This window comes from Paraphaeosphaeria sporulosa, assembly GCF_001642045.1.
Source record: "Paraphaeosphaeria sporulosa strain AP3s5-JAC2a unplaced genomic scaffold CC84scaffold_8, whole genome shotgun sequence".
Taxonomy (NCBI): Eukaryota; Fungi; Ascomycota; class Dothideomycetes; order Pleosporales; family Didymosphaeriaceae; genus Paraphaeosphaeria; species Paraphaeosphaeria sporulosa.
The window spans coordinates 136399-163802 of NW_017253367.1; the positions used below are offsets into that span (position 1 = coordinate 136399).

Here is a 27404-nt window from a genome sequence, read left to right on the forward strand (position 1 = left end):
GAATATTGAATTATGAAACTGTTACTGTATCATGTAGTGAGTTCCTACAGGTTGAGGTACTCTACAAGCCCAATTTGTGTCAGCTACTGTAATCCATATCAGGGCGTTGCCGGGTTTATCACGATCATCTCGGACACTGAACCACGAGACTGCGTACTTGAGATTGCGCATGTGCCGTGAAAGAGTCAGATGCAGCTTCACCGAAATCGATACAAGAATGCTTGTTTTTGTTCCTTCCTTTACATTGTCTGGCCGACCTTCGCTAATAAGCTGAAAACTTGACCAGAGGTTGTAGGGACACTTAGGTATGGCAGAGAATTCTCAGGGACCAGCAGGTTTGACCGATGATCAAGTGATCCCACTCATTTTGTGGTGTGCCATTTCTCAAGGTGCGACCGAGACTGTGCAGATTACAGATTATCGTTTCACAATGATAAGAAGTTACTACATTCGAATGGCGCTGTGACGTGCGTCGGGTAGAGGTCTTGGCGGACACACAAGAAATTGATTGATAACTGATATGAGAAATGAGTCGAGGAGCATTTATGATCAGCTCCAATGATGACTCGAGCCCGTTTGGCACGGCAGGAATATGGACAGAGTTTAGATCAGGCGTCAGAAGACGAAGACTTAATCTGCCCACACAATACCAGCGCTAAGTTGAATGTATCGTGGTACAATCCAGCGACTCTGAGATTGGTCAATGGTGCAACTTTATAGGTACGTAGACAGCCAAAGTTACCTTCAAACTGCATCTTGATCATTAAGTGCATCAGTGATGACGAGAAGATCCCCAGAAAAATGAGTCTTTGCCCAACCAGTCTTTACACGGCTTCTCCCAAGGCAGCCTGTTCTTCTCACACTCAGATAGATTGTAGAAGTTCCAAGCCACGAAGCTCACGATACTGAACGCCAAGGTGATCAGCAAAAGAAGGACCGTTACCATAAACGTGCGTGAGCACGATCTGTGGGGGTGGCCGGTTGAATGGATATGATAAACAGTCCTGATGGTGCCATAGCCACCGGGATAAGCTGGTGGATCCGCTTCGACTACAACGGTCTCCCGTTGTGGCTGCAGCGGGGGATTAGCGGCCAGGGGGCGTACCGCAGTACTGGGTTGGTAGCTTACCGACATGGTGTACTTGAACCTGTGCGATGGGAGTATTGCGTGTTGTATCGTGGGTAGTTGTGTCGTGGATCGGAGAGGCACGCTAAGGACTTGCCCCGGGCTCCACATGAGTTGTCACCAGGCCCAGGGTTTAAGTGCGCACGTGATCTCGTAGAGAGCCTTAGGCTGCAGCATCACAAATATCAACTTCAGTGTATCGGCCAGGAGCTTGCATCTCCGACTTCAACCCTGCGCAATATACGGAGTCGTGTCAGCTTTATTGATAGTGTCTGCGGAGCACTACCCGCCCGCAGGAGCCGCCACCCGCTGATGCTTGTCTGTCCACACTGACAGCAAAATCAATCCTATCATTCGGCATCACGCTCCCGAGAATAGGCTGTTCGTGCGCTGTCGAGGTTGCAAACCAAAGCTTTCAATTTGCTCCCGCCATGATCCTATACTAGCAGCACTTGTGCAATGAGTTTACAGCAGTAGACCCAAGCACGCGAACAAAAAGCACGATCACAAAGCTTGATGAGCTTGACGGTACATCTTCGGTCAAGGACAAGTCTTTTCACATTATTAACTGCACGGTGGTATGCTACCTAGTTGGTTAATCTTCGGACGTCGGCAGTGTCGTCCCCAGCGTCCAGGTCGTGGAGAAACCCACCACCGCGGGACCAGAGCATCGTGGTGCACCACTTGTTGGGGACTCCGCGTGGCACATGAGCGTTCATCTGACCGAAGTAGGACCCTTGTTACCCACCTCTGATTAATCGTCGACCAGGACCATGTGTTTCTTGACTCAAATACCACATTTCGGGGTTCTAGAGCATCGAAGTGGAGCACATCCACATGTTGTGGGTCGGCACCGACCGAGTTCGCCGCAAGGACGGAGAGCCTCATGCTTAGCTTACCACTGTTCCAATCGCATGGGATACCAAAGGACGCGCTACGGAATGGCGAATGACTCTCTAGAGTCGAAAATTTTTCATTTTCAAAATTCGACCTCGCGCGGGAAATGATTCTGGGCCTCCGATTCTGGATCGCCGGCGTTGACCAATGTTTCTGTGGTGGTGCCACAACGCTATTTTTCTCATGAGAACAGGGGTCTCAGTGACCGGTCGCTGTTAACGGAGGGGCGTTGTGGAGCCCCAAATGATTTGCGCCGCCCAGAAGACAAGCCTGTCAAGCAAAACCCCGTCGCCAATGCCGAAAGGATCCCTACGAAGGGTCTCGCGTGCCGAGGCAAAGTCACGTTTAAGCCCCCACTACGGGGTTCGTTCCAATTGCAACTTAAGGCAACACTAACGATTTCCCCATGGAGGGGTGGATTCATCATCAACAAAACTCGAAAAATCAGATGCGCGACCGTATTCGCGTATAGTCAAGATCCTCCCAGAGGCGCCGTTGGCGCCCTGGCAACGCTCACCCGCCAATGTAGGCCACATCGGGTGGCGCGCACACGGTAGCATCGCATCTTGCACAGTTCCTAGTCGCCGCACAAAGGAGGGTGGGCCAGTGGGTCTATCAAACCACTTTGGCTTATGAGGCGCAAATGGTGAAACGCCATTGGCTTCGAATGCTCATGCCAAAGAAGGTAAGCCGCTGATGGTCAAGATTGACTTCGCACATCGCTCCGCCATTTTTGGCCCATCGTAGACGGATGTATACAGCAATAAGGGTTATGGGCATCTCAAACCACCAAAGGTCCACCTGGCCATGTTGTTGATTTTCACTACAGCAAAATCCCGCTGAGGTAAGCGAGTCCATGTGAAAGAGGCAGCATGAGATCGCCCAGGTTCTCCAGATGCCGCACGGCTGTGGCTCTCCCAAGTGGGCATGGTGACAACGCCACTAGCGCTTATGCGCGTCAACAAATCATAGCATCCACACGCGCTGTGCTCCAGACGTACCCCATTCGAGCGACTTCTGGGGTGCAACGCTCGGAGGCAACTCTCAGCTCCAGCCTCCAGGCGGCTCACCTAGGCGTCAGACCGGAAAGGCATGTGACATGCGGACTTGAGTGGTGCGACTCCAGTCATTCGGACAGAGTCGCCGCAACGATCCAAACGCCTGGCACGCGGGCGGACAGGCCAATCAAGCACCGCGTCAATATTGGGATGCCCATGAGGCAAGCGGTTATGCATGCGAACACCAATGCCTGGCGACATTGAAACTGATTCGACAGTCGTACGGCCGGTTCCAAAGCTAGATCCATGCTCTAGAGTTTTGTGTTCAGAACGTGCGACGCATATGCATCTCTTTTACACTAGCGACCGAGAGGACTTCGGCACCCAGCGACCGCGTTCTCGTCACTGCAGGCAGGCTCCGCTCGCGGGAATTCCGATGTTTTTGGAAGTATAGGCGGGGCTACACTATCGCGTGCGCCGCGTGTCTGCACCGAGCTCCGCATAAGCTAGCTGAGGTACGTGTCAGGTGTTCAGCTCCAGCTTTCTTTGATGAGCAACGTGATTTGCACGAAAGGAATCGAGGAGCGGCTCGGACTCGGGGTAGGGATCCAGTGAGCGCAGGCCAACGCGAGGCGCAATCTCCAAACACATCGTCCAAAATTGCGTCCTCGGCTGGCGCCAGGGATGTCAAGCAAAATCTTGCAGCGGGTGCGAACTAAGGCCTCCTGACGGCGGTTGCTTGAGCGAGCTTGGCGACGCCCCAGCTTCGCACGCCTTCCCCAGGGGGGTGCCCCATTCTTACCCGGACCACCTGTTGGATCCCAGATCCCTTTTGAGTGACAACGCCGGGACACCTAAGCTATCGTCTCAAGAAGCCTTGGCTGTCAGGAAACACCTTGAGAAGACAAAATGATGAAATGCAGTAAGATGATATGCTAGGCCTGGAAGTTTGCATCGCAATCCGATCCCGCGCAAGGATGCCCAACCACCGGGGAAGAGTATGGAGGAACCCTTATGAGGGGCGCGTCTGAATCCTTCTAGAAAGACGGGACGCGGAGGAGCATCCTAATCGGGCTAGCCCTTTAGGCACAATGTCACTGTACCCATGATCGAGAAGCCACGAAGCTGCCGTATCACGGCTCCGGGGCCAATATATTAAAAGGTACAGGCTCTCGCACTTGCTCTTCTGTTTGTCGAAGGCCTTTCAAGCTCCCTCTGTTCGACTCTCGCGACGTGGGCCCGCCTAACCATCTTCCTCTTCTTCATCTTCCTCCTACAAAAGAAGCATACATCTGCAACCATGCCTGGTGGAGGAGTTGTTGCCGTTACCGGCACGACCGATGTCAATCGTGTCGAGGCGCCCGTCACCGTGAGGGCCTACCTCATCGTCGCTTTCGCGGCGTTTGGTGGTATCTTCTTCGGATATGACACTGGTTGGATGGGTGGTGTCCTTGCCATGCCCTACTTCATCAAGCAATACACCGGCATGGACTATCCTGAGGACACCGGTCTGGAAGGCCAAGCATTGAAAGACTACACTGCTAGCTTTGTTGTCAGCCCTGCGCACACTTCGCTCACGACCTCGATTCTGTCTGCTGGTACCTTTTTTGGTGCTATCATGGCTGGTGACATTGCCGACTTCATTGGTCGTCGTCTCACCATCATCATGGGCTGCCTCATCTTCGTCGTCGGTGGTATCCTTGAGACTGCTTCCACTGGTCTCGGTGTTATGGTCGCTGGTCGTCTCATTGCTGGTTTCGGTGTCGGTTTCATCTCGTCCATCGTCATCTTGTAAGTACACCGTTGACGATTTTCCGTTGCACAAATCTAACCTGCGTAGATACATGTCCGAGATTGCTCCCAAAAAGGTTCGTGGTGCCGTCGTTGCTGGCTACCAGTTCTGCATCACCATCGGCATCCTGCTCGCCAACTGCGTTGTATACTCCACTCAGAACCGCAAGGACACTGGTTCTTACCGTATCCCTATTGCCGTACAGTTCCTCTGGGCCATCATCCTTGGCGTTGGCCTCATGCTGCTCCCTGACTCGCCCCGTTTCTTCGTCAAGAAGGGAAAGCTTGATAAGGCCGCTGCTGCACTCGCCCGTGTCCGTGGCCAGCCTGTAGACTCTGAATACATCCAAGACGAACTTGCTGAGATCATCGCCAACCACGAGTATGAGATGTCCATCATTCCTCAGACCAGCTACCTTGGATCGTGGAAGGCTTGCTTCAAGGGCAAGATCAGCGCACCATCTTCCAACGCCCGCCGCACCACCATGGGTATCTTCATGCAGATGATGCAGCAGCTCACTGGTATCAACTTCATCTTTTACTTCGGCCCCATCTTCTTCAAGCAGCTTGGCACCATCTCGAACCCTTTCTTGATCTCTCTCGTTACGACTCTTGTCAACGTCTTGTCCACTCCCGTCTCGTTCTGGGCGGTCGAGAGGATTGGTCGCCGTAAGATGCTCATCGGCGGTGCTGCTCTCATGGTTATCTTCCAGTACATCGTCGCCATCATTGGTGTCACTGCTGGAGCGCCTGGAAAGAACAACCCGAACGCCACCAAGGCGATGATTGCCTTCATCTGCTTGAACATCTCCGCTTTCGCCATTACCTGGGGTCCCTGTGCCTGGATCGTTATTGGTGAAATCTTCCCTCTCACCATCCGTTCCCGTGGTGTCGGTCTCTCCACCGCCTCCAACTGGTTCTGGAACTGCATCATCGGCGTCATCACTCCCTACCTCGTCGCCGACCAGCCGCACTCCGCCAAGTTGGGCTCCAAGGTGTTCTTCATGTGGGGCAGCCTCTGCGTTATCTCCTTCCTCTTCGCCTTCTTCTTCGTCCCTGAGACCAAGGGTCTTACCCGTAAGTTCACCCCACCTACAAACTACACCCAATGAACCTCGCTAACACCCCTCAAGTCGAGCAGGTTGACAAGATGTTGGAGGAGAGCACTCCTCGTACTTCTGGAAAGTGGAAGCCCCACTCCACGTTCGCGGCCGAGATGCATCTCGCCGAAAAGCACATCGAGGTCCCCGTCAGCACCAAGGAGGTTCACGAGCCCAAGTCCGAAGTTTAAGCTCTCGCTCTATCGCCTCTTGTATAACGCGTTACGGTTGGGTTCACGTCGGGACGTAGGAATGAACGGATGCACATGCCTAGTGCACGTGATGTTGTGTATGTAATAGTGAGAAGCCTCATCGACTGTGGTGGATCGCGTATATCGATAGTCAATTATTATACCACGGAGCTGGCGTATGCCTGTCTCCTCTGCTCAACAAGTTTCCAAAAATGCCGTGAAGGAATTTACACGCGGTCGTCACTCTAATTTTTGACACCTCGAATCCCCGCCTACCCAACTTCTCTAACTGACATACCAATCCGTGATTAATTCAAGTATATTCAAGCGGTGGCTACCATCTCGCTTTCCTAATGTTCTCTAACAGTCGTGTCGACACTGAGTCGTAGGCACGAGGCTGCGGTTGCGGCTGCTCGTCCTTCACCCTCGCGCTGGACGTTCCCTTTCTCCAACGCCGTCTATTCCAAATGTCTTCACGTGCTAGAAAGCTTACATTTTGAGGCCAACAAGCCAAGCACAGTCTATCCGAAGCCACAATGTATGGTTCGATACTTGGGCGTCTCGCGTATCTCAGACCCGACTCCTGTCCAATCGGAGCTCCTCCAACGCCTTCCGACTGCTAACCAATCAACCAGGCCTGTACAAAAGGTACACACGCCTACCTCCCCCATCCCGTGCCGACGATAATTCACGCATCTTCAAACGTTATTCTTGCTCGCTTCGACACTCATCTCCTTCACTGCATCGCCATTACGATGTCGGACCGAAGGATGCCTCAAGAAGCGCCAGCGGCATGGTCCAATGTACGCGACATAGCGCCCACGTGTGACGGGTGCAACCCCCATGGAGACCCAGACCCGAAGGAGGCGCCCCGCGTGCGACCCGCATCATGCTTGTGTTCCCCAGACTGCATGGTCTTCCGGCTGCCTGACACGGAAGGGAGCGGGGCGTGCAGCAGGCTAGGTCGGGTGTGTTGTCTGTGCCACGCGGATAGTGCCTCTGTTTTGGAATACGAGAGGCGCGACGGGGCGCTCCTGTGGCTAGTACTAGTACTCCGAGAATGCTTTGCATTCCGTATGCATCGCGTGCGTGGTTCTAGGGGCTAGAATGCTCCGGGCGAGATGCTTGGTGTCAGATGTACTTCAGGCCCCCAACAGATGTTGCACATAAGATAAGTCTTACACCTTTGTGCTGCTATTATTACCTGGAGACTACTTGTACTGCAGCATTTGATTCACTTTAGAACGGTCTCGACTTGTGGTGTACGGTATCTTAACGAAGGACAGGTGAGTACGGTGCGGGGCGATGTACGCGAGCCCCTGTTACCATATTGGGCACTGGCGTTGGCACCGTCACCCAATCTAGAGCATACAAGATACACTGAGGGACTCTGTACCATGATATTACTTTGCCAAGTCCTCAAGACGTGCAGCGTGAGACTTACACGGTGTTGTGAACAAGGTCTCGACCGCGCATGCGAGACATCTTGTGTAGTGCATCAATATTGAACATGTAACCAACAAAACCTGCAGTTCAACGTTATCCAGAGATCCAGGCAACCTTTCTACGACGTCCAAGATCGTTTTCCCTAGTTCTGTACGTCCAGTAGTTATTGCGGTTGCTTCCAGCACACAGATGCAGAAATGTCGGAAAATCTGGCACCACTTGCTGCATGTTCTAAGGTATCGCTGACTCGCTAGACTATGGAGTTACCGTAACATCAAAACTGTATGACTTCAACTACCACAGACGTAAATGCACACGCTGATATGCTCATTTCACAGACGAGCCCCGTGAACCTGACTCTAGATAATCGAAAAGAATCAACAGATTCCATTTCAAGCTTCTTACGGTGCTCAAGTCTTTCTTTTGGCATGATTGTTCTTGTCGGTGTCACAATATGTGGCTCCGTTCGTAGGATAGATGTCGGGAAGGGCTCTCTAGCTTGATCTCTCATCCAACTGTGCTTATCCTGACATTCCTAGACATCATGCTCATCTGCAGAAGGCCTATATATCCTCTGACGAGAAATGATCAACTCGATTCTCATCGATCCAGTTTAAAATGCGTCATTATTTTCGATCTAGTTCTTGGTCCCGTGCAAGGTTTCAAATCGTTATAATTAAGATATTCTCGCAATTCAATTAATATGCACAGGATCTAGGGTATATCTCGCACGTCACTTTCACTACGCTGTAAGATATGCCAATGACAAAACGCAAACATCTTTACTAATCTACTAGAATAATATATTCTATCAGATTAGATCCGTGGTGAAGTCCGACGGCACTTTTGGGTTCTGAATCAAAGTATTTCCAAGCTCCCAGTGAACATCTGATCTCTACATTGGCTTGATCCAGCTCAGAGCAAGAACATCATTATTCAAGCCTAGCCCTTAACTCACCACGCGGAGCTTGGAGCTGGCCGCATTGCACGGTTAGCCCTTTGGCGCGATCGTAGCGTCATTCCACCATGCAGGCCATGACCCAACAGACTGCATACTTACAGTGCATACTTTGTTCAAATATGTCGACCAGACGGTAGAAATTAGAAGATGCGATGTGCCAGCTGGTTTGAACTTGCCTCGCCAGACAACATAACTATCGCCCACGCCCACGAACCTCCTTTCATACATAAGAAACTTCAAGCTCTCAAAACCCCAGCTTGAAGATTGCACCGAAAGTAATCACGCTTCACGTAGATAATACTCAAGAATTCACACCAACAGCGCCATATCCACAATGCAACCCAGATTACTGATAGCCTTGGTCATGCTGATCGTCACCAGCTTATAGCAAGGACTACCTGCAGAAAATGAGAGGGACATAGGTATGAAGCCCGAATGGTTCAAGAAACTTCAATATTATAGACAAACATGCAACCCTCCTGCACCAGGCTATCCCGATTGTCCACACACATGGGAGGAGCATTGTATTCTATAGCAAGAGATGAGCGATGCAACAAAAGCAGCGCACGCAGCTGAGGTATGCATCACATTATTCGCACTCACAGCAAAGCCTTCCTCTGCGTTACGGGGCTTCGTAAAGTTGACGCTTATTCAGGGGGAACCATTTGAATTGTGGGTTTTCGACATCGAGCATACCAAAGATAAAGAGAATAGGAAGATGCGACTGTAGCAGGTTGTAGATGCGTACGATAGATGCTTTGAGCGACGTATGTCCGCGAATAGGATTTGCAGCGAGATGAGAGGAACGGTGGATAAGGGACACAAAGATGCGCCATTCACGCGGTGCAAAGACAAGAAAGATTCAATTCTCTTACGGTGCCTGTTCTAAGCATGCTTCTCAAGAAGATGTAACTAGTAGTATTTGGACGCAGTGTTCTGGCCCCACGGGCCCAGATCCGGCAAAGTCAACGCAGGAAATCTCATTCTAGGGGCTTCGTATGTCAGCTTGTGAACGCATAGCAGTACTTTATATAGAGTATTTCATTGTTTTAGACTACTTCCAAAGGTTACTAAGTGCACCGTGCCATGGACGCTTCTTCCGTGCAACAAGACCGTAGCTGAAGACGTGAATCTGTTCCAGAGAGAAGCGGGGATACTAGGATGCCCGACGACTGCGATTCTGCCCATAACTTCTTTCAAGGTTCATGTCGGTCCCGTCCAATGTCAAGCAACAAAAACATTAAGTACCCAACGGCTCAGCTTGGGGTAACAGGATGCACCATGAACATGACGAGACGACGTGTGTCAGTCCCTCTCGGTCGTCCTTCAGTGGTTGCTGGAGGTCCTTTCATAGTGGTGGCTTTTGAGTTTCGCGCTCAGGATATAGTTTCGATTTATTGGCTCAAGCTGTGAACCGTCCGTCTGTCAGCCAAGCCATCGCAGATATCATGCTTCATAGGTACAACGGAAGCCTCCACCCGATCGTAGATGGCCTCCACCACATGGTTCTTCGCGTGCACATCCATCAAGTTTTCTGCTAAGACGTAGAGCTGGCTCAGCGTGCGGAGGCTGTCTTTGCTCGACTCGTCTGGTTCAGCTTGAAGAACGTTGCCGGCCTGCGCGCACACAGTTACCATGGATCGTCTGGATGTAGACACGGAAGATATCCAGATCCTTGTTACGAAGCCTGACCATGCCTTGACGCATCTTCCACCCCTCGTCGTTCATAGTTCCGCGTAGGTACTTGGAGCGCTTGTACACCACGTTCTTGTGCAACATGAACGACTTGCATTTGTCACCGGTCCCCACAACTGCAGTGACGAATCCGTCCCTAAGGTCCCTACACGAACATCAGCTTGCATGCTTTATTCCATGGCTTACAAAACTGACGGCAGTATGTAACCTGTGTTGGCCACTTTGTCGCAAGCTGAGTATCTATAAAGTGTTAAAGCGGGAGGTGGATAGACAGAAAGGGTATCAGGTCGATAGAAAGTTCTCAGAATGTAGTTGCAGTACAAACGACAGGACACACGCTAGCGCGTTTGTTGGCCCAGAACCACGCGTGGGTCCAGACAAAGGTGAAGGTAAAGGGCACGCGCTTCGCCAGTCAGACCTGCTAGTACCACGCATGGGTCAACACTGCTATCGATCCGTCGGTGTCGTGTCTCCATGGTCATGTTGCTGATTCTGTGGCACCGGCTCTTTCACGTGGTAGTTGCTCGGATTGCGCGTTGCCCAACTGATGTGCTCCAGTAGATCGAAATCGGGAGGTGCCGTTCATTCGCGAAGGTTCATTGACTTAAGAATAAGCTTAAGGAGAGATCCCCGATGGAGTTCAATATCCTTGGAGAGGTTTAGCATCACTTAAGTTGGGGCACTATAGAGCTAGATATCCACCATGAATCTGCGAAGCGAACTGACCTCGGGTGTATTATCGCACACCAAGTCTACGATTCCCCCATGGAAATATTCCCGCTCATCATCTCCCATTAAGACACATCTTTCACTTCCAACTTGTTCTCAATACTGTTCTAATACTCTTGCTCTTCGCTTTCAAGATCAGGCGCGCCCTACGAACCACCAGTGTCCATCTATTGCCTTGCCGCGTCCCTCAAATGGTGTAAACAAACCGCGGGCTATCATCCCCGAGCTCTTTGATCTCCTGATCTGACATGCCCTGAATCTTATGATCCTCGTCTCCTCTTGCTCTCCGCACATTCACGCGCGAGTAGTAGAACCACATGAACGCATACACAGCGCTTGCGAACGCCACCATCGCCAGCGTCACGGCGTGACCACGGATGAAGCGCGGGCCTTCCTTGGCGGGGTATAACTGTGCGTGTGTCAGCATCTCGCGAATGTCCAGCTGGAATGTGATATACTCACGAACGAAGACATGATACCAGCACAGTTACCCAGACTCAACTGCAGACCCGTAGCTATTGTCCTCTTCCCGTAGCGCGGGTTGTTGGTCGGCAGCCACGCCAATGGCAGACCAACGTTGACGTAGAGACCCATGGCTACCAGAAAGCATCCTGCGTAGTGCACTGCCGCGCTGGAATTGCTCATCAGCATCGCGTACCCGACGATAGCTACGACACCTAATGCGACGGCGTAGACACCACGTTTTTGCTGGTAGTCCGACAGTCGTGCGACAATTAGGTAGGTAATGGCACCAACTGCGTAGCAAGGGATGGTGTACACCTGAACTAGAGCAGTCGAAGCGTGCGGTTGGATGCCTTTGATGATTGTAGGCAAGAAGGTTGAGAAGCCATAAAGCATGGTGTCGCAGCCGAATTGGGCGAAGGAGAAGGCCCAGATCTTCCAGTCTTTAGCACCGTTCCGTACATCCTGCCAGTGGAACTCTTGTGCGCTGATGGTATACCCCGTTTGGCGCTTCAGGCGTGCAACAGCGAGTTTCTTCTCTTGATCATTGAGAAAGTACGTAGTTGCAGGCTCATCTGGCAGGATCCACCATGTCGCAATCCCGAGCACGAAGGTGGGCAGGCCCTCGATGATCAGAATCCAGCGCCATCCCCGCTCGCCAGCAACGCCGTCCATGTGTCCAATAGCGAAAGCGAGGAGACCACCGCATGCACCAGCAAGTGCGGCTGACACGAATAAGTATCCGATTCGTAGAGCCAGTTCGCGCTTCGTGTAAAAGAAGGTAAGGTAGACGGCCAGTCCTGGAAACAGGCCGCCCTCTACAGCACCTAGGAAGAGGCGACATACAATGAGACCTGCGAAGTTCTGCACAACTCCGGTCAAGGTTGCGACGATGGCCCATGAGACGGTGATGAACGCGATCCAGCGGGACGGAGTCAATTTCTTCAGGACCAAGTTCGATGGGACTTCGGACAAAATGTACGTTACGAAGAGGATGGAAATGGCCGTCTGCCATTGTGTAGAGTTAAGACCTAGATCTTCTTCGAGGCCATAAAGGCGGGCATTTCCAATGTTTACTCTGTGGGAAAGTTAGAACCTGATCAGATCAAAACGAACTCCCTCAGAGGAACGGCGGACCATTCAAGTATCATTGGAGCTTCGTAGGACATGTGGTATTACTCGCCGATCCAAGAAAGAGAAAAGGTACAGAAGCATCACAACTGGGATGATGTGAACGTCCAGCTTCCTCACTAATTTGGCTTCCGCGACAGGGTCTATCTCTTCCAAAGGCCCCTCAATCGAGCCATCTTCGACTTGCTTCCCACTTTCAAATCCATTTCCAGGCTCAGCGAGCACGCCCATCTCGTTCTTTGCATGCGGCGTCGCCATTGTCTGTATTACCGTTGAGTCAGGTCCAGCGATATGGTGGCGCAATTGGGTTTTCGCGCTAGCTCTTCGGCAAGGTCTGCGAGGTTGGAAACCGTTTAGATAACGACGTTTAGCATGTGCGCATCTTAAAGCCAAGGGTAGGGAAAGACATGTCGATGATGGCTGTGTTTTTCTATTGCCACGAAGGTTAAAGGCGAAATGACGGCCATTTTAAAGTTCGCCGTCTGGCTGCCGGGATCCACCCCACGTTGTGCAAGTGATCTTAGGCGGGGCGGCAGGCTATCCTACTTTCGGCATGACGCTGGTTGGTGGTTAGACCGCATTGGTTCGACCCTTGTGAACACGGAAGATAACACAGCTGATGCCGAGAGTTTGCTGTGTGATGCCAATGGTGGGGAGGTGGATAAAGATGGGCGAACAATGGGGTTGCCATGGGGTGCCTGGTGGTCCTCGTGCTGCGCGCGGCACCGTCGTGGGTCGTATCGCAATGCGCACCCACAATAGCGAAGCATTACAGCCTGGCCTGAGACCGATAACACTCGCGACTTTGATACATGGCTCACGGTGTGGTTCGCACACGCAGTCCATGATTCGACTCCATGCTGACGGCCAAGCCGGCTTACATGACAACATTCCACGGAGCTGGAGTTGAATTCCAATTATCAAAGGCCGGTTACGTTGACATCACGGGCGCAAAGATGTCGGTGTTGTTGTGCTGATGCAGTGTTCCATGTCTATATATGTATGGTGACACAAGAGCAATTCGATCTCGTGATGGGCGCAGACTGGGCAACACATCATAAACTCGAAGTCGATGAAGATGTGTAGCCCGTCGTCTGCGCGTCCAAATCCATCGGAATGGTCATGCCGGCGTATATGTCAATCTGCACTGAGGGATCGAGTGGCCAGCCCAACTCATACCGGGGTATCTCAATCTCTACAGCGGGCTCCGGGTGACTTGCTATCGGGTTAGGCAATCCGGTGAGCGCACTCCGAGCCACGAAGCGAACTTCTTTCGCCATTGTCGCGGATGTTGTCCAGAACTGGCCCATAGCGTTTAGATAGCCGATGCTCAATCGCACACGATCACGAGCTATGGAGAGAGCATGGTCATCCAGGAGCTTGCATGCAGCTATCTGTGCAGTGGCTATCGAGGCCACAATACATCCAGTCATGATGTTATGCCTTTCGGAAGCACAGGGTATCGCGAGCAGCTTTGTTTGCATATCGCATGCTTTGAGAGTCCTCGCTGTATGGACCGGACGAACCTGCTTTGGCGCATCCATGAATGGAACAGAAGGAGAGAAGCTCGATGTAGTGAGTTCCTCAAAGCTGTACTCGAGGGAAGAGAAGGGCCGATGCGATGCCATCGTTAGACTATAGACATCAGTAACCGAATTAGGCGAGAATGCACCAGAACCCACATTGAAGCCATCAGATGGGCCAGGAACATAACTTCATCCACAGTCCCATCTTGTCGCATCGGGTCTCGTTTTGAAGCTGGGAGAAGAGAGTGCCAGATAGCAATCTTCGCGTCGACTGTTGCTACGAAGGCCGCGTTGAACACTCCGGTCTCCATGAAAGACTTCATGACTGTTTCATTGGTCAGACATGGTTTGATCGAGCATCATGATGTTTCCGGACTCACTATAGCGGGTGATCCTGGAAATGTCGGCTAGGTAAGCCAGTGATGAGTACACAACCTCAACATCATCGAATTCCCTCATGTCGTATTGTTGCCACGTTTTCGGAGGCGGAATGTTCTACCACTGTGAGCATGCTTAAAATGAGAGTGCACATGCGCTTCACTTACACCTGATTCATAGAACTCATCATCGCAAGGTAGATCAGCCAGATTTGGTACGTTCATCAATGCGCACATCGGGTTATTGACAATGATAGAGAAGTGCTGGTCCGTTAGCGCTAAGAAGTGATACGTCCTCCTCCAAGATTCCTCTAGGACTGGGCTTCCTTCGCCATACGCTACGGCGAATTCTTTCGTGTTCATGCATAGCTCCATCGCTATGCAAGTGGCCGTGTCAAGAGAGCGGCGAGATTCGCGTGTCCGATTGGTATGAAGTTGCGCAGTGGCAAATATCATCAATGCTAGTACATTCCAGGGCGTCCGGGGGAGATCTGTCGACCCAAGCGCTTTTTCAGCGGCCTCATAGTGAGGTTCAGGATGAGTCCATGGAGCGAAGATAGATCCAATGTATTGTAAAACCAACAATAGCTTGTCCATGCCGTGATTGCTTTCCAGCCTCCGCTGATTCAGATGATGCTTGGGTAATGGGATAGGGTACGCTGCCCAGTAATTCTCGTAATACACATCCAGCAGTCGTTCCGTACTGATCTGGAAAGCCAATTGGGACGATGGTAAGCTTGCATCGATTACTGGGATGGTATCAACAGCTGTGTCCATGGAAATGCCTGCCCATTGATGAATTTCCCCTGTCACACTATCATCGGGAGTTTTGGATGATCGACTTTGAGGTAGCTGCCCGCTGGTTTGCGCATTTTCTGCTACTTGTTGTTGCAGCCTCTCACGCCGTCGGGCTAGAGCGGCCTTGTCCAGCCCGCCTCGCCTAGACTTTTGGTAGGTACATTCCTTGTCATCTCGTGTACATCGATTACACGCAGGCTGGGTTGCATCGCATTTCACATGTCGGCTTCTACATTGTATACAAGCCAGGACAACGCGGTTGATAGGTTTGTGCGCCGTGTCGTTCATGCGTCAAAGAAAGGTCGTGGATCGTTGTGTTGGTCGCGATAAACGATGCCGATCTTGAATGTGATATGATGTAGGAACTTGCAAACTTGATGCGATGGCAGTGTAAGAGCGAGGCATTGCGTTCGGGATTGTGTTGAAAGGGCTTAGCGTGGATTCGGGTAGGCTCGGAGAAATCCCTTCGAATGCACCGATGCCGACGGTTAGCGTCACTTCCAGCCCACAGAGGAGCTCGCTCGCGACAACGCGAATACCAGCGATACAGTATCGGCAAGCAAAAAACATTGATATTCATAGTACCTTAAGTTGTTCTAGTAGCGGATACCTTTCCCCCCACTCTAATTGGTATTGACTTCGGTCACCCTCGTTGCCATGAGAGAGAACCGTAGACGTATCATTTGAATGTTGGAACAATGGCTGTCCGACCTCGGGCTTGTCGTTCCATCCGATTGGAATTTGTTCTCCATGTCCATGGTTCCGTTGCCACTTGTACAAACAATCTGCGAAGGAGGCTGGGGTAAGTATATCTCACACCTCTAGGCTCTCTCCGCTGGTCTTCTGTGTATCTTTGCCTTTGGGTACGATCTTCAACGAGAAGTCGACATGCTTGACGCCTTGATGAATGCTGCTCGTGCTCACAATGTCCACATCTGCGCAGACGTACGGCGCAACATTTTCCTCGGTCAGTCCTCCGCTGACCTCGACCAAGAATGCCTTTCGATCACCCGTGCCTCTCCCCCATTTTTCTTTAAGTTGAGCAGCTGCAATCTTGACCCCGTCTGATGTGAAGTTGTCCAGCATGACAATATCTGCGCCAGCTGCAATGGCTTCGTCTGCTTCCTCAAAGCTTTGGCACTCTACCTCCACCTTGATAGCGAAGCCACCGGCAGACTTGGCAGCTCGTACGGCGTTGGTAATACTTCCTGCAGCAACAATGTGGTTATCTTTGAGCATAGTCATGGCGGAGAGGTCGACACGATGGGCATCAACACCACCAACAAGCATTCCGTACTTCTCGACAAGCCTGAAGCCCGGCGTTGTCTTTCGAGTGCCGGCAAGTATATTGGGGTATCCAGCTTCGCGGAGCATTCGTAAGAGGCGATTTGATTTGGTCGCTATGCCTGAGCATCGTGCCAATGTGTTGAGGGCCACTCGTTCGCCAAGGAGCAACTTTCGTACTGGGCCACGCACCGTTGCACAGTGTTTGATCGGCTCGAAGTGTTCGCCTTCCTTAACATGCCAAACAACACTGCTAGATCTCAGTTGAACAAATTCAGAGTAACAAGAACGTCACTCACGTGCAATCAAGTTGCCGGAAGACCTCGTCGAAGAATGGTACTCCTGCCACTATACCCTATAAACTTATGAGAGAGTTTCAATAGCATCCAGGCAATGCTTACCTCGCTCTTTCCCAAGAGCTTGGCTTCTGATATTTCTTCGCCTACAACGAAGCCGCCGTAGTCGAAGCTTGGAGTGTCCTCTTCAAGCCACTCAGCGACCTGACGCTTGTACGTCTGCGGAAGCAGATGCGCCACGGATCCGTGTGCTGGGGCGCCCTCAGTCATCTCGAAGTAAGCGATATTTTGAAGATGTATCTGTGGCCTCTCTGGAAACAGAGTAGAGAACGACGGCCGTGGAACAGTGGCGCTGGTGATGCCGCCATGCGAGCTTTCCGAAAGCGGTTTCGTCCGTCGCTAAGCGGGGCGGCCGCGGAACCAGATCTTCACATTACCCGCATAGCCTTACACCCACCAAGTCGGGATCTATTGCTTGGATATCTTTCTTCAATGGGCGATCCAAGTATTCCGGCAACTGCACCATCGGACTTTTGTTACAGCGTCTTCAGCGGCATGATAAAGTGCCTCAACGAGCCTACACCAGTTGTTTGGCTCGGTACGACGGTGATATTCTCGGAAGTGCTCAGGTATCTTTCAAGAAGAAATTCAAAACACAGAGGTCTGAAACGTTCCCATCGGGCAATAAGATGGCAGGCAGCGACTGTGAGGACAAATACGCTGACTAACGGGCCTGGGGAACCAAATCGGCATCCTCGTGGACTGCTCCAAAGCTGTGTCCAAAGTCTTCTCTGATATTGTTGGGGTCAGACATGAGACGTTCGCAATTGAATATTCGGCGTCGTTGACTAGGAGAACCTGCCTTGTTTCGAGGCAATCCGTCCGGTTGAAGAGCTTGTAGCTGATGAGATGGCACACCATTACTCAAGCTGTTCCCCGAAATGCGATATTATGAAGGCCTGTCTGATTTGGCACCGACCACATGGACCTATCAAAACAAAATGTTGGAGATCGTGGGCCTTTGGTCAATGTCTTTCTTCGTTGAGCCTACGACAAGCAGCCAATGTGTCAGCTTCTACCAGGCCCGACACCGCTGAATAGGTGTTTGATGTGAAGGATCCACCGTGCGGCATTTATTGTATGCGGCAGCATTTTGCTCACAATCGACTGCGATGGTTCTCTTCGGACGGGCTATCGTGCCCGAATCACGTCAATCCACGCTGTTGGATCATGAGTGACCCAACCAACCGAGCCCATCGAACGTGACCCTCACGCGGCAGATCTTTGCAGGTAGATCAGTCACGGATCAAGCAAGCAAACGAGCGAGGTGCAGGCTCGGCCGAGGCTAACGATACCTCCGAGGAGGAGCTTACCAACTTGCGATCCATCCCAGCCTGTCATCCTCCGATCCGCCGTCACAACAGTGAGAAATGCTTAGAGCTCTGTTCTTGAGAAGGCAGCAGTGTGGAGTCAGATGTACTATTATGCGACGCCAGCACATGTGCCATTTGTGGCATTTCAAGCCACGCCGTCTTGAGGCAGAAGCTTAACCGGAAGCTGGGCATGCTTCCTCTCAAACTTGTGAATAAATCCTTCGCGCTGTTATGGTATGCCGGGGATTTGGGCGACTTACGCGCTCTTGCCCTTTTTTCCCACCATTACTGCGTGGCAACTTTCAAGCCTCGGGCAATTGCACTAGTGTTTCCCCTCATCAGTTATAGCATAGTAATGCAACCTCCACCAAAGGGCATTAAGCACGGTCATTAGCGCAAAAGAAAAGTGGTCACCGTTTATCTCCGCACCCGCCCTGGGGTTTTGTGCGGAGGGTCTCAATTTCCGTCTTCGAACGGCAAAGCGGCACCGCTTAACGGGTTTACCCCATGACCCGTGGATCTTTCCCCTACCCTTTGACCATTCCCCAGGGACTGTTCCTTCGTTAATGATAGTCATCGGTTTTCCTATGCGCGGTCATTGATACCACACCTGGTAACAGCCTGACGCTTTCGTCCCTCCGCGCACTCCACTCGGAATCCGTGTTTGAGTCATGGTCCACATCGCAGACTAACAATTTGACGTTGCTACCTTTGCGGCCGACTACATCCGATTGAAAACAGGCATGCGCTGAGAAACCGCGCTTGAGCGAACCGGAATACAATTGTCAACCACACAACGTCAATTCACAGTCAGCAAAGCACAAAAATATAAAAGCAGACGAGCCCCGGTCACTACTGCAGCCCTCCAATTCTCAATTGCGCCTCATCATTACCATGGCGAAGCCGGAGATGTATCGACACCCGACACGCAGTGAGATCATCGAGCTCGCCATAGCAGAAGGCCACGATGCAGATATCCCAACTAATGCCGGCTCCATATATCAAGTGCCTAGCCATACATCCACGCCTCGATCGATGCACCAAAATCATGAGTCGGAGAAAGTTTCAACGGCAGCAGTAGACAAGGACATCGAAAAGGGCATCTCGGCAGAATCAATGTCCAGCGACGAAGAGCCTGTCGACAATAACGAAGATGATCCGAACGTCGTATGGTGGGATGGCCCGGACGATCCGCAGAACCCCATGAACTGGTCGTACACGAAGAAATGGGGAACTGTGGTTTTGATATCAGCAATCACGTTCCTAACACCCCTCGCGTCCAGCATGTTCGCGCCTGGTGTACCACAAGTTATGGCTACGTTTGATTCGACGAATGATATGCTGGAGCAGTTCATGGTATCGGTGTACGTCTTGGGGTTTGCATTTGGACCAATGAGTATGGCTCTTCTAGACAAATCCTGAAGTTTGACCCGACTAATTAATGCAGTAATCGCACCATTGTCGGAGATGTACGGGCGACTGCCCTTGTACCACAGCTGCAATGCTTTGTTCGTGATTTTCAGCATTGCGGCAGCGGTGGCTCAAAACATGGGCCAGTTCGTCGTGTTCCGGTTCCTTATGGGTTGCTTTGGTGGAGCGCCTATGGTGCTGGGAGGAGGTACGATTGCAGACTTGATCAGTAGAGAGCAGCGTGGTACTGCTATGGTGGTTTGGATGATGGGTCCTAGTGAGTAAGACGTACTTTTGTTGCATCCAGCATACTAATGATTTCTAGCGATCGGTCCCTGCGTAGGTCCTATTATTGGCGGTTTTATGACTGTTGCTAAGGGCTGGAGATGGAACTTTTGGTTTGTGGCCATCGTTGTGCGTGTTGAAATTACCTTCCTAGCCGATCGTGACTGACATCTAGCAGGCGGGTGCCTTGATGTTAGCATCTTTCATCCTCATGAGAGAGACCTCAGCTCCTGTGATTCTCGAACGCAAGGCGAAACGTCTCCGTGCAGAGACCAACAACCCAAAACTACGCTCAAAACTTGCGTCTGATCTGTCCCCGGCAGACCTCTTCAAATTTTCCATCATCAGACCGGCCAAAATGCTCACGCGCTCGACTATTTGCCTTGCAATGTCTGTGTACATCGCTATAACTTATGCCTATCTGTATATCCTCTTCACCACCTTCACGGCCGTCTTCAAAACTCAGTATCACTGGAAGGGTGGTGTCGTCGGTCTATCTTTTATGGGTATCGGACTCGGCTCCTTGGTTGGCCAATTCGCTTTCACTTACTTTGGCAACAAGATCGTGAACAAACATATCGCGCGAGGCGACTTCAAGCCCGAGCACCGCCTAACTTCCATGTGTGTCGGCGGTTTCTGCCTGCCGGTCGGCCTGTTCTGGTACGGATGGGCTGCGCAAGAGATGACGCATTGGATTGTACCAATTCTCGGCACAGGACTCATCGGCTTCGGACTCCTCATGGCTTTCATGCCGGCTACTACCTATCTTGTTGACGTGTTTACAGTACATGCTGCGAGCGCGATGGCTGCAAGCACTGTGCTGCGTAGTCTGTGTGCAGCGTTGATCCCGCTGAGCAGCTCGAAGATGTACAAGGCCATGGGATACGGATGGGGGAATTCGTTACTAGGGTTTGTAAGTCTCGCGCTAATACCGATCCCATTCCTGTTCATTCGGTATGGCGAGGGTATCAGGGCGAGAAGTACCGTCAAGTTGTGAAGATGTTTTAGGCAAACACAGCCTAAATAGAGCGATCGAAAGATAAAATCAGGCACCATGAAGCAATCACTCCTCATGCATAGCTTGTACCTACCATAGATCTGGTGAATACCAAATCAAGCGACCAGAACAACCTATCAAGCTGGAGTGATGTGATTACGTGCGTTTTTGTCCGTATCGCGACGGTTTGTTTTGATCACTCTTCACATGAGCAGAAGAGAGAGAACTTACCATCAGCGGTAAAACATTTAACATTTCCAGATCCTTGACGCCGGCGAGAACAATAAGATTCACGACCCAGTGGAAACTAAACCCAAAGAGTGCTAGCCTTATGCACAAGCAGCACACCTCGGTACAAGCGTGCTTCGTACTAAGACGACGCGAGAACTCCATAACATCGCCTTGTAAGGGCTCGCGCGATACGCAGTAGCAGCAAGTAAATTTCAACGTTGACACTGCCTGTCCTGGTCTTTCCTCTCAAACAACCATGTCTCTCCCGCCTTCCAACACATCTTTGGCCTACTCATTGCCATCCGCCACCCCACACCTTACTCATACACCTCTAAAGCCTCCCACGCCAAATCAACTCATCGTCAAAGTTCTCGTTGCAGCAGTAAATCCCTGCGACATTCAGCTATGGCACAGTCCGCTTGTAGGCTTGGGCCGATTGGGACGCGAGGGGACGATGGGATGGGATTATTCCGGCATAATCGCGGCTGTTGGAGACAAGATGAAGGGAAATTGGGAAGCCGGGGATGAAGTCTTTGGCATGTGTGAGGGGCCTGTGAGTTATACTCTGCTACGCTAGAGACACATGAGGAGGGAGATACGCGCAGTGCTGACTCAAACAGGCTGCACGGGGTACATTCACTAAGTACCTCACCGTCTCAGACAAAGCTCCTATTGCGCGGAAACCAAAGGGTTGGACCTTTGAAGAAGCAGCTTCCGTTCCGCTTGTGACGCTTACGGCGTTTGCGTGTTTGGACCGATTGCCGCCTCTCAAGCCGACTGCCGCCCAGCGAAGGATTGTCGTAGCAGGTGCCAGTGGTGGTACTGGAATGTGGTGTATACAGTGTATGTCAACCATCCTACATCTATAAAGTTAGGGAGTAGCTGTGAGAGGGAGCCACTGACGTGCAACAGTGGCAAAGAAGGTGTACAACTGCCACGTCGTAGCGATCTGCTCAGGCCGCAACGCAGAGTTCGTGAGGGGACTCGGTGCAGACGATGTCATCGACTACACTACGTCGAGTGTACCTGAATTGCTTCTGGATTACGTATCTGAAGGACATAAGTTTGACTTGTACATTGACTGCGTGGGTGGTACGGACATGTTCGGAACCTGGGTAAGATGTCCTCAAGATGTATACGGCTCAGCACACTAATCGTTCTCAGAAACGCATAATCCAAAAACAAGGCGCATACATCACCATCGTCGGCGATAAGACAAGCCGCACCGTACCCGGTCCACCTCTTACCTACTTTACGTACCCCGCCCAAATTCTGCGGCACATGTGGAGTTGGTTTTCTGGGCCGCGCTATGCAGCTGTCATCTTGTACAACAAGTCCAAGTATCTGGAACAGGTAGCAGACTTGGCCGATAAGGGAGAGGTGAAAGCCGTGGTGCAGGAGGTCATTGAGGGAATTTTGGAAGAAGGGAAGGAGAAAAAGGCTTGGGAGCGCGCGAATGTGCTGCTTGAGGAAGGGAGAATACGAGGGAAGGTCGTGCTGAAGATACAAGACTGAAAGGCTGAAGTACATAGCCGGTAACTAAAGCACCTTGGATCACGCATACGGTTTCATTTTAGTCCTATGTAGAGACTGCTTTAATATCCCGCCGTTATCTTGCGTCCTTCCCATACCAGGAGCCCACAAATATACCGTCCGCCAATCTATATACTAGTTTCATCGAGTAAAGCAGGTTTCTATTTATATTCCGCCCATCAAACATCAACCTGCCTGATAATGCAAATGTAAAATGCCCCTATAATAAGTCTGCACATGTTCATGGCCGATTGTACAATGCGTGAAATGTACACTGCTGCCTCCACTTTTTTCCACACCCCTTATTGTTCTTTGAAAGTTGTCAAGCGCCGCTAGGATCTGGGCAGCGTGCTGGATTTCTCGAGAAGTAGAGTGAGTGACCGGGTGATTGTGGATGCACTGCAGAATGTGCGTTCGAAGTGGCTCCGCGAGTCTTTCACAATAGTGGAGGAAGCTGGTGTGCGGGTCGTCGTAGGGGTTGTGACGGAAGAATGGGGAGCTTGAGTGGATGACGACATGGTGGTGTCTAGGATAAGCAGTGGAGAGATGGAGAAAGGGAGGTTGTGTAGATATACCGCGGTCACCATTTGTTGGCCTGAGGATTGTGACCAATTAGACATATCAAACGCAGGGTATCATGATCTAATAAGCTGGAAGCCAGGCACGCGGACCTCGGAATAGTATGTCAAGAGTAAGCTTGAGTGTGCATATGGTAACGGCGTTTGCTAGTATGAGCATGCCATCGTGGATGAGACCAATATTCTCTGGTCGACACGAGCCCGCAGGCTTCGCTTCTAATCTCATTGGAATGACTTGCGATACGGATAAGAACTTCATTCGTCTTAACATAACGAAGTCGAATACGATACAGTCCTTGGCAAAGGGTCGCCACCGTGGCGAATACACGACACGGAATCTATACGCGGTCCGAGAAATACATGAAGCATACATTCAATGAGAGGTGTGAGCTACTGCAGCTACGCGCAAGTCCGTTAAGTACTGACTCTACGCGCAGATCTGCCACCTTCCGGAAAACGACTCCAGCTTGCTTGAAGTCGACAATTGTTCGCCCACGGGTAAGTTTCACCAAGATGCCTTTCCCTTGTGCAGTCGCCGAATTGTTCAGTCGACTCTCTTCCGAAAAGGAGATTCCAGACTGGACCTTATGGCGGGCGCGCCGGTAACACTGTCGTCCACGAAGTTGGCCATTGGCTGGGTCTTCGCCATACATTGATAGCAGGTGAAGGCGTCAATTGGGACAATGCCGACGAGATATACTACAGCAACGGCGCTTTTGACACATCAATCCACCTGAAACGTCCAGAATTTGGAATTTTACACAAGTGCGGTGGTGAACAGCCAAATACCCGCTCAAAGCTCCCCGGCAAGGACCCATGGCGTGAATGCATGAGTATATGAAAACAATTCCTGACGAAACCACTTCTCACAGCCGTAAAGATTACTTTGATGGCCAGTGTATGTCTGAGTTTATGCCGGGACAGATGGCGCGGATGCGCAACTGGAGGGCGGTCCTGCCGGACGTTGCTCGCCGCTACTCTCAGCCCGCGGCAACTTCCATATGGCCTACCATTCTGGATTGGAAACTGTTCCTGGCTGCTGGCATACTCTCCTCCATCATATGCGGAGTATGGGAGCGCTGACGCTCAGCTTCGAAGGCAATGAGACCTCGACGTCGCTCAATAATGGATGAATATCGCCCATTTCGCGATCCCGCCCAGCCCTACACGAGTCTCATCGTCGGCTCAATAAGCGAATCCACACCACTCATACCCTCCTCACCTCCCACGCCTTCGTCCAAACATCATACTCCAAACCGTACACATTCGAACCGCCAGCCGCTCCGTGATACGCATGTGCTACAACAACATTCGGCTCGCCATAGTGCCCCATGAACTCCAGCTCGACCTTCACCTCCGCTCCTTCCTCCAGCTCCTCGCGGATTCCCAACATAAACGGCTCCGTCCGCACCGCCCTCCTACTTCCTTCTACTTTGACCGAGCGCAGGAACGACGCAGGCGTGTCGTCAACATCGACGCCGGTCACGGTGAGCTGGTGGCGGTCGCTACTCTGCGACGCTATGGAGATGATGAGGCGGCGGTGGAGGAGGAAGGGCGGGATGAGGATGCCTAGATTCGCCATGACCTGCGTCATCAGGTTGTCAGTGCGGGTGTAGATGCGGATTCCTTTATCGGCGACGTCTTCAAGTGGTGTGTCTTGCAGGTTGCAGATAGCTAATTTCCCTTTCTTGCTCCGGCCAACCGATTCGGGGATGGAGTTTGCGGGGGAGACGCGACAGGAGGAGCCGAGCACGAGACACAGATCCGCCTTTTTGGCGTGCGTTGTTGCGCGCGTCATCGCTGCTTTGGGGAGCTGCTCGCCGAAGTTGATAATAGTGTCGTGGAGGGCGCCGTTGCAGCCAGGGACTGCGCACTTGCGCCCCGTGCGGTGGTCTGAGTAGGACTTCTCGTAGGTTGAGACGGCGCGGAAGTCTGGAAATTTCAACTTGTCAATCAGATCCAACGCGCAGGAGAAAGAGGTGTTTGCGGATCTGAGGAAGCGTACCTCGTATATACTCTTTTCCGCAGTCTTTGCAGTACTCTCTGTTACTGTTTCCATGGAGCTCTGATATCCGATCCTAAGCGATCATTTCTTAGCAATCACATTCACCCTTTTTACTACCCTCTAGAACAACTTTCAAGTAATCATCACGATTCAGCATGATACCATCCATCAGCATCTCGTTACACACTTGCGCTCGTAGCATGGGAAAAACTAAGAATTCAGACTAACAGGCAAAATCCCACTCCGCCGATGCAACCCATCACAGTTCTGACTAACCACATACTTCAACAACCCTCTCTCCTGCAGCGCCACAAGCGCCATGTGCGTCGCTGTCGGCACCGCAGTCAGCGTCTTATTCCCATCAAATTCCAGTTCTTTCCCCTGCGCGCGCTTCGTCCACGCGCCCTCGGGGCCCCTGAAGTCCGGGATACCCGCGGACGTAGAGACGCCTGCGCCCGTGTACACAATGAAGTGCTTTGAGGTGCGGATCAGGGAGGCAAGGGTGGCGGCGACTGAAGAGACTTGGGAAGCGGGAGAGAAGTGCTCGGGTTCTGCGGTGGCGGGGGCGGTGAGATCCATGGTTTGTGCTTCTCAAAGGGGCAGGTTTTGGAGTTATAGATGTGATGTTTACGGCTGTCGTCGTTGTTGTTGTTGTTGTTGTTGTTGTTATTGTTGTCTTGGGAGCATGGGTGGTTGCCTGATGTGTCGGAAGCAGTCTAGACTGCTTTTGCACTAGCTAGGTGTTCATACCTGCCGACTTTACCATGCTCAATCAACATACTGCGAGCAGACAGCCAATTATTACTTGTTTATCATGTATTGTGACAACCTTATGGTAGGGCAAACTTCAGCCTGGAGCTGTGTAATAAGCACGTCAATCGGGTCGTACCCCGCATCGATTTCCAACATCCCGTCTCGCGACAGCGCTTGTTAGGCCTCGAATACCCCGAACCTGGCCACCGGGCACAATTTCTCCGCAAACTAGCATCATTTACGCATCTCCCGTCCGTAACAAAAGCCAAGCCCATCTCTACGATGGGTATGAAAGACTATTCTGAGACATTTTGGCACACCCGCTGTGACCATGAAACCATCGCCAGTCATCGCAGCGGCGCTTGGTGCCTCTGCTTCTGCAACGCCAACACACAACAGCCATAAACCCTCCTTCAATTGGTCTCAAACTAAACAGTTGATCGCCTTCGGTGACTCCTACACCTTCATCCAAGGCACCGCCGGCCACGCAAACTACTCCTTCATCGGCGATGCACTCTCCTCCTCCTTCCACCCGTCTGACCTCCTCGCCGACCGCATCGTACAGAATCTCACCGGCACCGCAGAAGGTGGGCCAAACTGGGTCGAGTTCCTGACATCCTGCGGTGTTAAGCCCGGCCTCACCAATCCACGCAGCTGCAAGGACAAGCAGCTCTGGGATTTCGCCTATGCGGGCGCAAATACGATTGAAGATGCGAGTTTCACGCCACTGCATCATAATCACACGCTCGCGCTGGAGAAGCAAGTAAAGCAGTTTGTGGAGTACGGTGATCCCGCCTTGACGTCTACGCACACGGTGAAAAAGAAGGGGGACGTTTTGATTGCGTTCTGGATCGGCATCAACGACATCAACGACCTTTCGAAGCTGCGAGGCCGCAATGCGACGTTTGCGCCGCTGTATGAGCGCGTTCAGAAGCGCCAATTCGAGCTTGTCAGGCAGGTGTATGACTTAGGCTACCGCCACTTCCTCTTTATGAATCTCCCACCGCTGGACCGTGGGCCTTCGCCGTCTGTGAATGCGTCGATGGTCGCGGAGTTCAATTCCATACTTAAGACGCATGCGGATGGGTTCCAGCAAGCGCAGAAGGATGCGACGGTGCTGCAGTTCGATGTTAATGCCGTGCTGAATCGGGTGCTGGATGGATATGAGGCGTATGGGTTTCAGAACGTGACGGGGTACTGCAAGGCGTACGATCAGCCGGACATTCTGACTGACCCGGGGAAGTACGGGTGCGCGCCGCTTGAGACGTATTTTTGGTACAATTCGGGGCATTTGACGAGTCGGACGCATGAGATTTTTGCTGGGGATCTGGGCAAGTTCCTGAAGGGGTATGCATAGAGTAAGCCAGGCGTAGTTTTCGCGAGAGCGTGACCGTACTCGAATGATTGGACTTTTGTATAGTCCTACGGACA

General features: G+C 51.7%; 8 protein-coding genes across 8 annotated transcripts; 4 read left to right on the top strand and 4 right to left on the bottom strand.

Annotated features, from left to right (window-relative positions):
- Nucleotides 1-593: 593 nt before the first annotated feature.
- On the bottom strand, nt 594-1512 carry CC84DRAFT_897035 (uncharacterized protein). The gene is made up of 3 exons (XM_018187828.1): nt 1130-1512; nt 743-1072; nt 594-690 (listed from the first exon to the last, which is right to left on the bottom strand). Exons 1-2 carry the CDS (start codon nt 1235-1237, stop codon nt 773-775), a joined length of 408 nt encoding a protein of 135 aa, XP_018032909.1. The 5' UTR covers nt 1238-1512; the 3' UTR covers nt 594-690; nt 743-772.
- Nucleotides 1513-4214: 2702 nt separating this feature from the next.
- Nucleotides 4215-6300, top strand: CC84DRAFT_1124275 (general substrate transporter). Its single transcript, XM_018175685.1, has 3 exons — nt 4215-4812; nt 4862-5889; nt 5946-6300. The coding sequence occupies exons 1-3, from the start codon at nt 4322-4324 to the stop codon at nt 6101-6103; spliced, it is 1677 nt and encodes a 558-aa protein (XP_018032910.1). The 5' UTR covers nt 4215-4321; the 3' UTR covers nt 6104-6300.
- A 4821-nt stretch (nt 6301-11121) lies between these two features.
- On the bottom strand, nt 11122-12758 carry CC84DRAFT_1188730 (MFS general substrate transporter; the record flags this gene model as incomplete). Its single annotated transcript, XM_018181003.1, has 3 exons — nt 11122-11343; nt 11397-12474; nt 12580-12758. 3 exons carry the CDS (start codon nt 12756-12758, stop codon nt 11122-11124), a joined length of 1479 nt encoding a protein of 492 aa, XP_018032911.1.
- Nucleotides 12759-13582: 824 nt separating this feature from the next.
- Nucleotides 13583-17078, bottom strand: CC84DRAFT_1097842 (nicotinate-nucleotide diphosphorylase; the record flags this gene model as incomplete). The annotated part of the gene is made up of 6 exons (XM_018174735.1): nt 13583-14162; nt 14210-14378; nt 14434-14548; nt 14599-15166; nt 16046-16725; nt 16914-17078. The coding sequence occupies 6 exons, from the start codon at nt 17076-17078 to the stop codon at nt 13583-13585; spliced, it is 2277 nt and encodes a 758-aa protein (XP_018032912.1).
- Nucleotides 17079-19075: 1997 nt separating this feature from the next.
- On the top strand, nt 19076-20873 carry CC84DRAFT_1188732 (MFS general substrate transporter; the record flags this gene model as incomplete). Its single annotated transcript, XM_018181004.1, has 4 exons — nt 19076-19577; nt 19629-19868; nt 19917-20005; nt 20055-20873. 4 exons carry the CDS (start codon nt 19076-19078, stop codon nt 20871-20873), a joined length of 1650 nt encoding a protein of 549 aa, XP_018032913.1.
- Nucleotides 20874-21228: 355 nt separating this feature from the next.
- CC84DRAFT_1150446 (NAD(P)-binding protein) lies at nt 21229-22695 on the top strand. The gene is made up of 4 exons (XM_018176707.1): nt 21229-21657; nt 21725-21947; nt 22017-22219; nt 22269-22695. The coding sequence occupies exons 1-4, from the start codon at nt 21361-21363 to the stop codon at nt 22617-22619; spliced, it is 1074 nt and encodes a 357-aa protein (XP_018032914.1). The 5' UTR covers nt 21229-21360; the 3' UTR covers nt 22620-22695.
- A 1521-nt stretch (nt 22696-24216) lies between these two features.
- CC84DRAFT_1124289 (NAD-dependent deacetylase sirtuin-7) lies at nt 24217-25799 on the bottom strand (the record flags this gene model as incomplete). Its single annotated transcript, XM_018175686.1, has 3 exons — nt 24217-25147; nt 25221-25293; nt 25449-25799. 3 exons carry the CDS (start codon nt 25797-25799, stop codon nt 24423-24425), a joined length of 1149 nt encoding a protein of 382 aa, XP_018032915.1. The 3' UTR covers nt 24217-24422.
- A 201-nt stretch (nt 25800-26000) lies between these two features.
- Nucleotides 26001-27383, top strand: CC84DRAFT_1166389 (uncharacterized protein). The gene has a single exon (XM_018178951.1). The coding sequence runs from the start codon at nt 26305-26307 to the stop codon at nt 27328-27330; it is 1026 nt and encodes a 341-aa protein (XP_018032916.1). The 5' UTR covers nt 26001-26304; the 3' UTR covers nt 27331-27383.
- Nucleotides 27384-27404: the final 21 nt, after the last annotated feature.

What these genes read in the sequence shown, in the direction of transcription:
- CC84DRAFT_1166389 (XM_018178951.1), top strand. Translation starts at nt 26,305, where the DNA reads ATGAAACCATCGCCAGTCATCGCAGCGGCGCTTGGTGCCTCTGCTTCT.
- CC84DRAFT_1124275 (XM_018175685.1), top strand. Translation starts at nt 4,322, where the DNA reads ATGCCTGGTGGAGGAGTTGTTGCCGTTACCGGCACGACCGATGTCAAT. An exon ending in ATCTCGTCCATCGTCATCTT is followed by an intron (nt 4,813 to 4,861) that starts GTAAGTACACCG and finishes TAACCTGCGTAG; the next exon opens with ATACATGTCCGAGATTGCTC. An exon ending in TGAGACCAAGGGTCTTACCC is followed by an intron (nt 5,890 to 5,945) that starts GTAAGTTCACCC and finishes ACACCCCTCAAG; the next exon opens with TCGAGCAGGTTGACAAGATG.
- CC84DRAFT_897035 (XM_018187828.1), bottom strand. Translation starts at nt 1,237, where the DNA reads ATGTGGAGCCCGGGGCAAGTCCTTAGCGTGCCTCTCCGATCCACGACA. An exon ending in GGTTCAAGTACACCATGTCG is followed by an intron (nt 1,073 to 1,129) that starts GTAAGCTACCAA and finishes CCCCCGCTGCAG; the next exon opens with CCACAACGGGAGACCGTTGT.
- CC84DRAFT_1150446 (XM_018176707.1), top strand. Translation starts at nt 21,361, where the DNA reads ATGTCTCTCCCGCCTTCCAACACATCTTTGGCCTACTCATTGCCATCC. An exon ending in TGGAATGTGGTGTATACAGT is followed by an intron (nt 21,948 to 22,016) that starts GTATGTCAACCA and finishes GACGTGCAACAG; the next exon opens with TGGCAAAGAAGGTGTACAAC. An exon ending in CGGACATGTTCGGAACCTGG is followed by an intron (nt 22,220 to 22,268) that starts GTAAGATGTCCT and finishes AATCGTTCTCAG; the next exon opens with AAACGCATAATCCAAAAACA.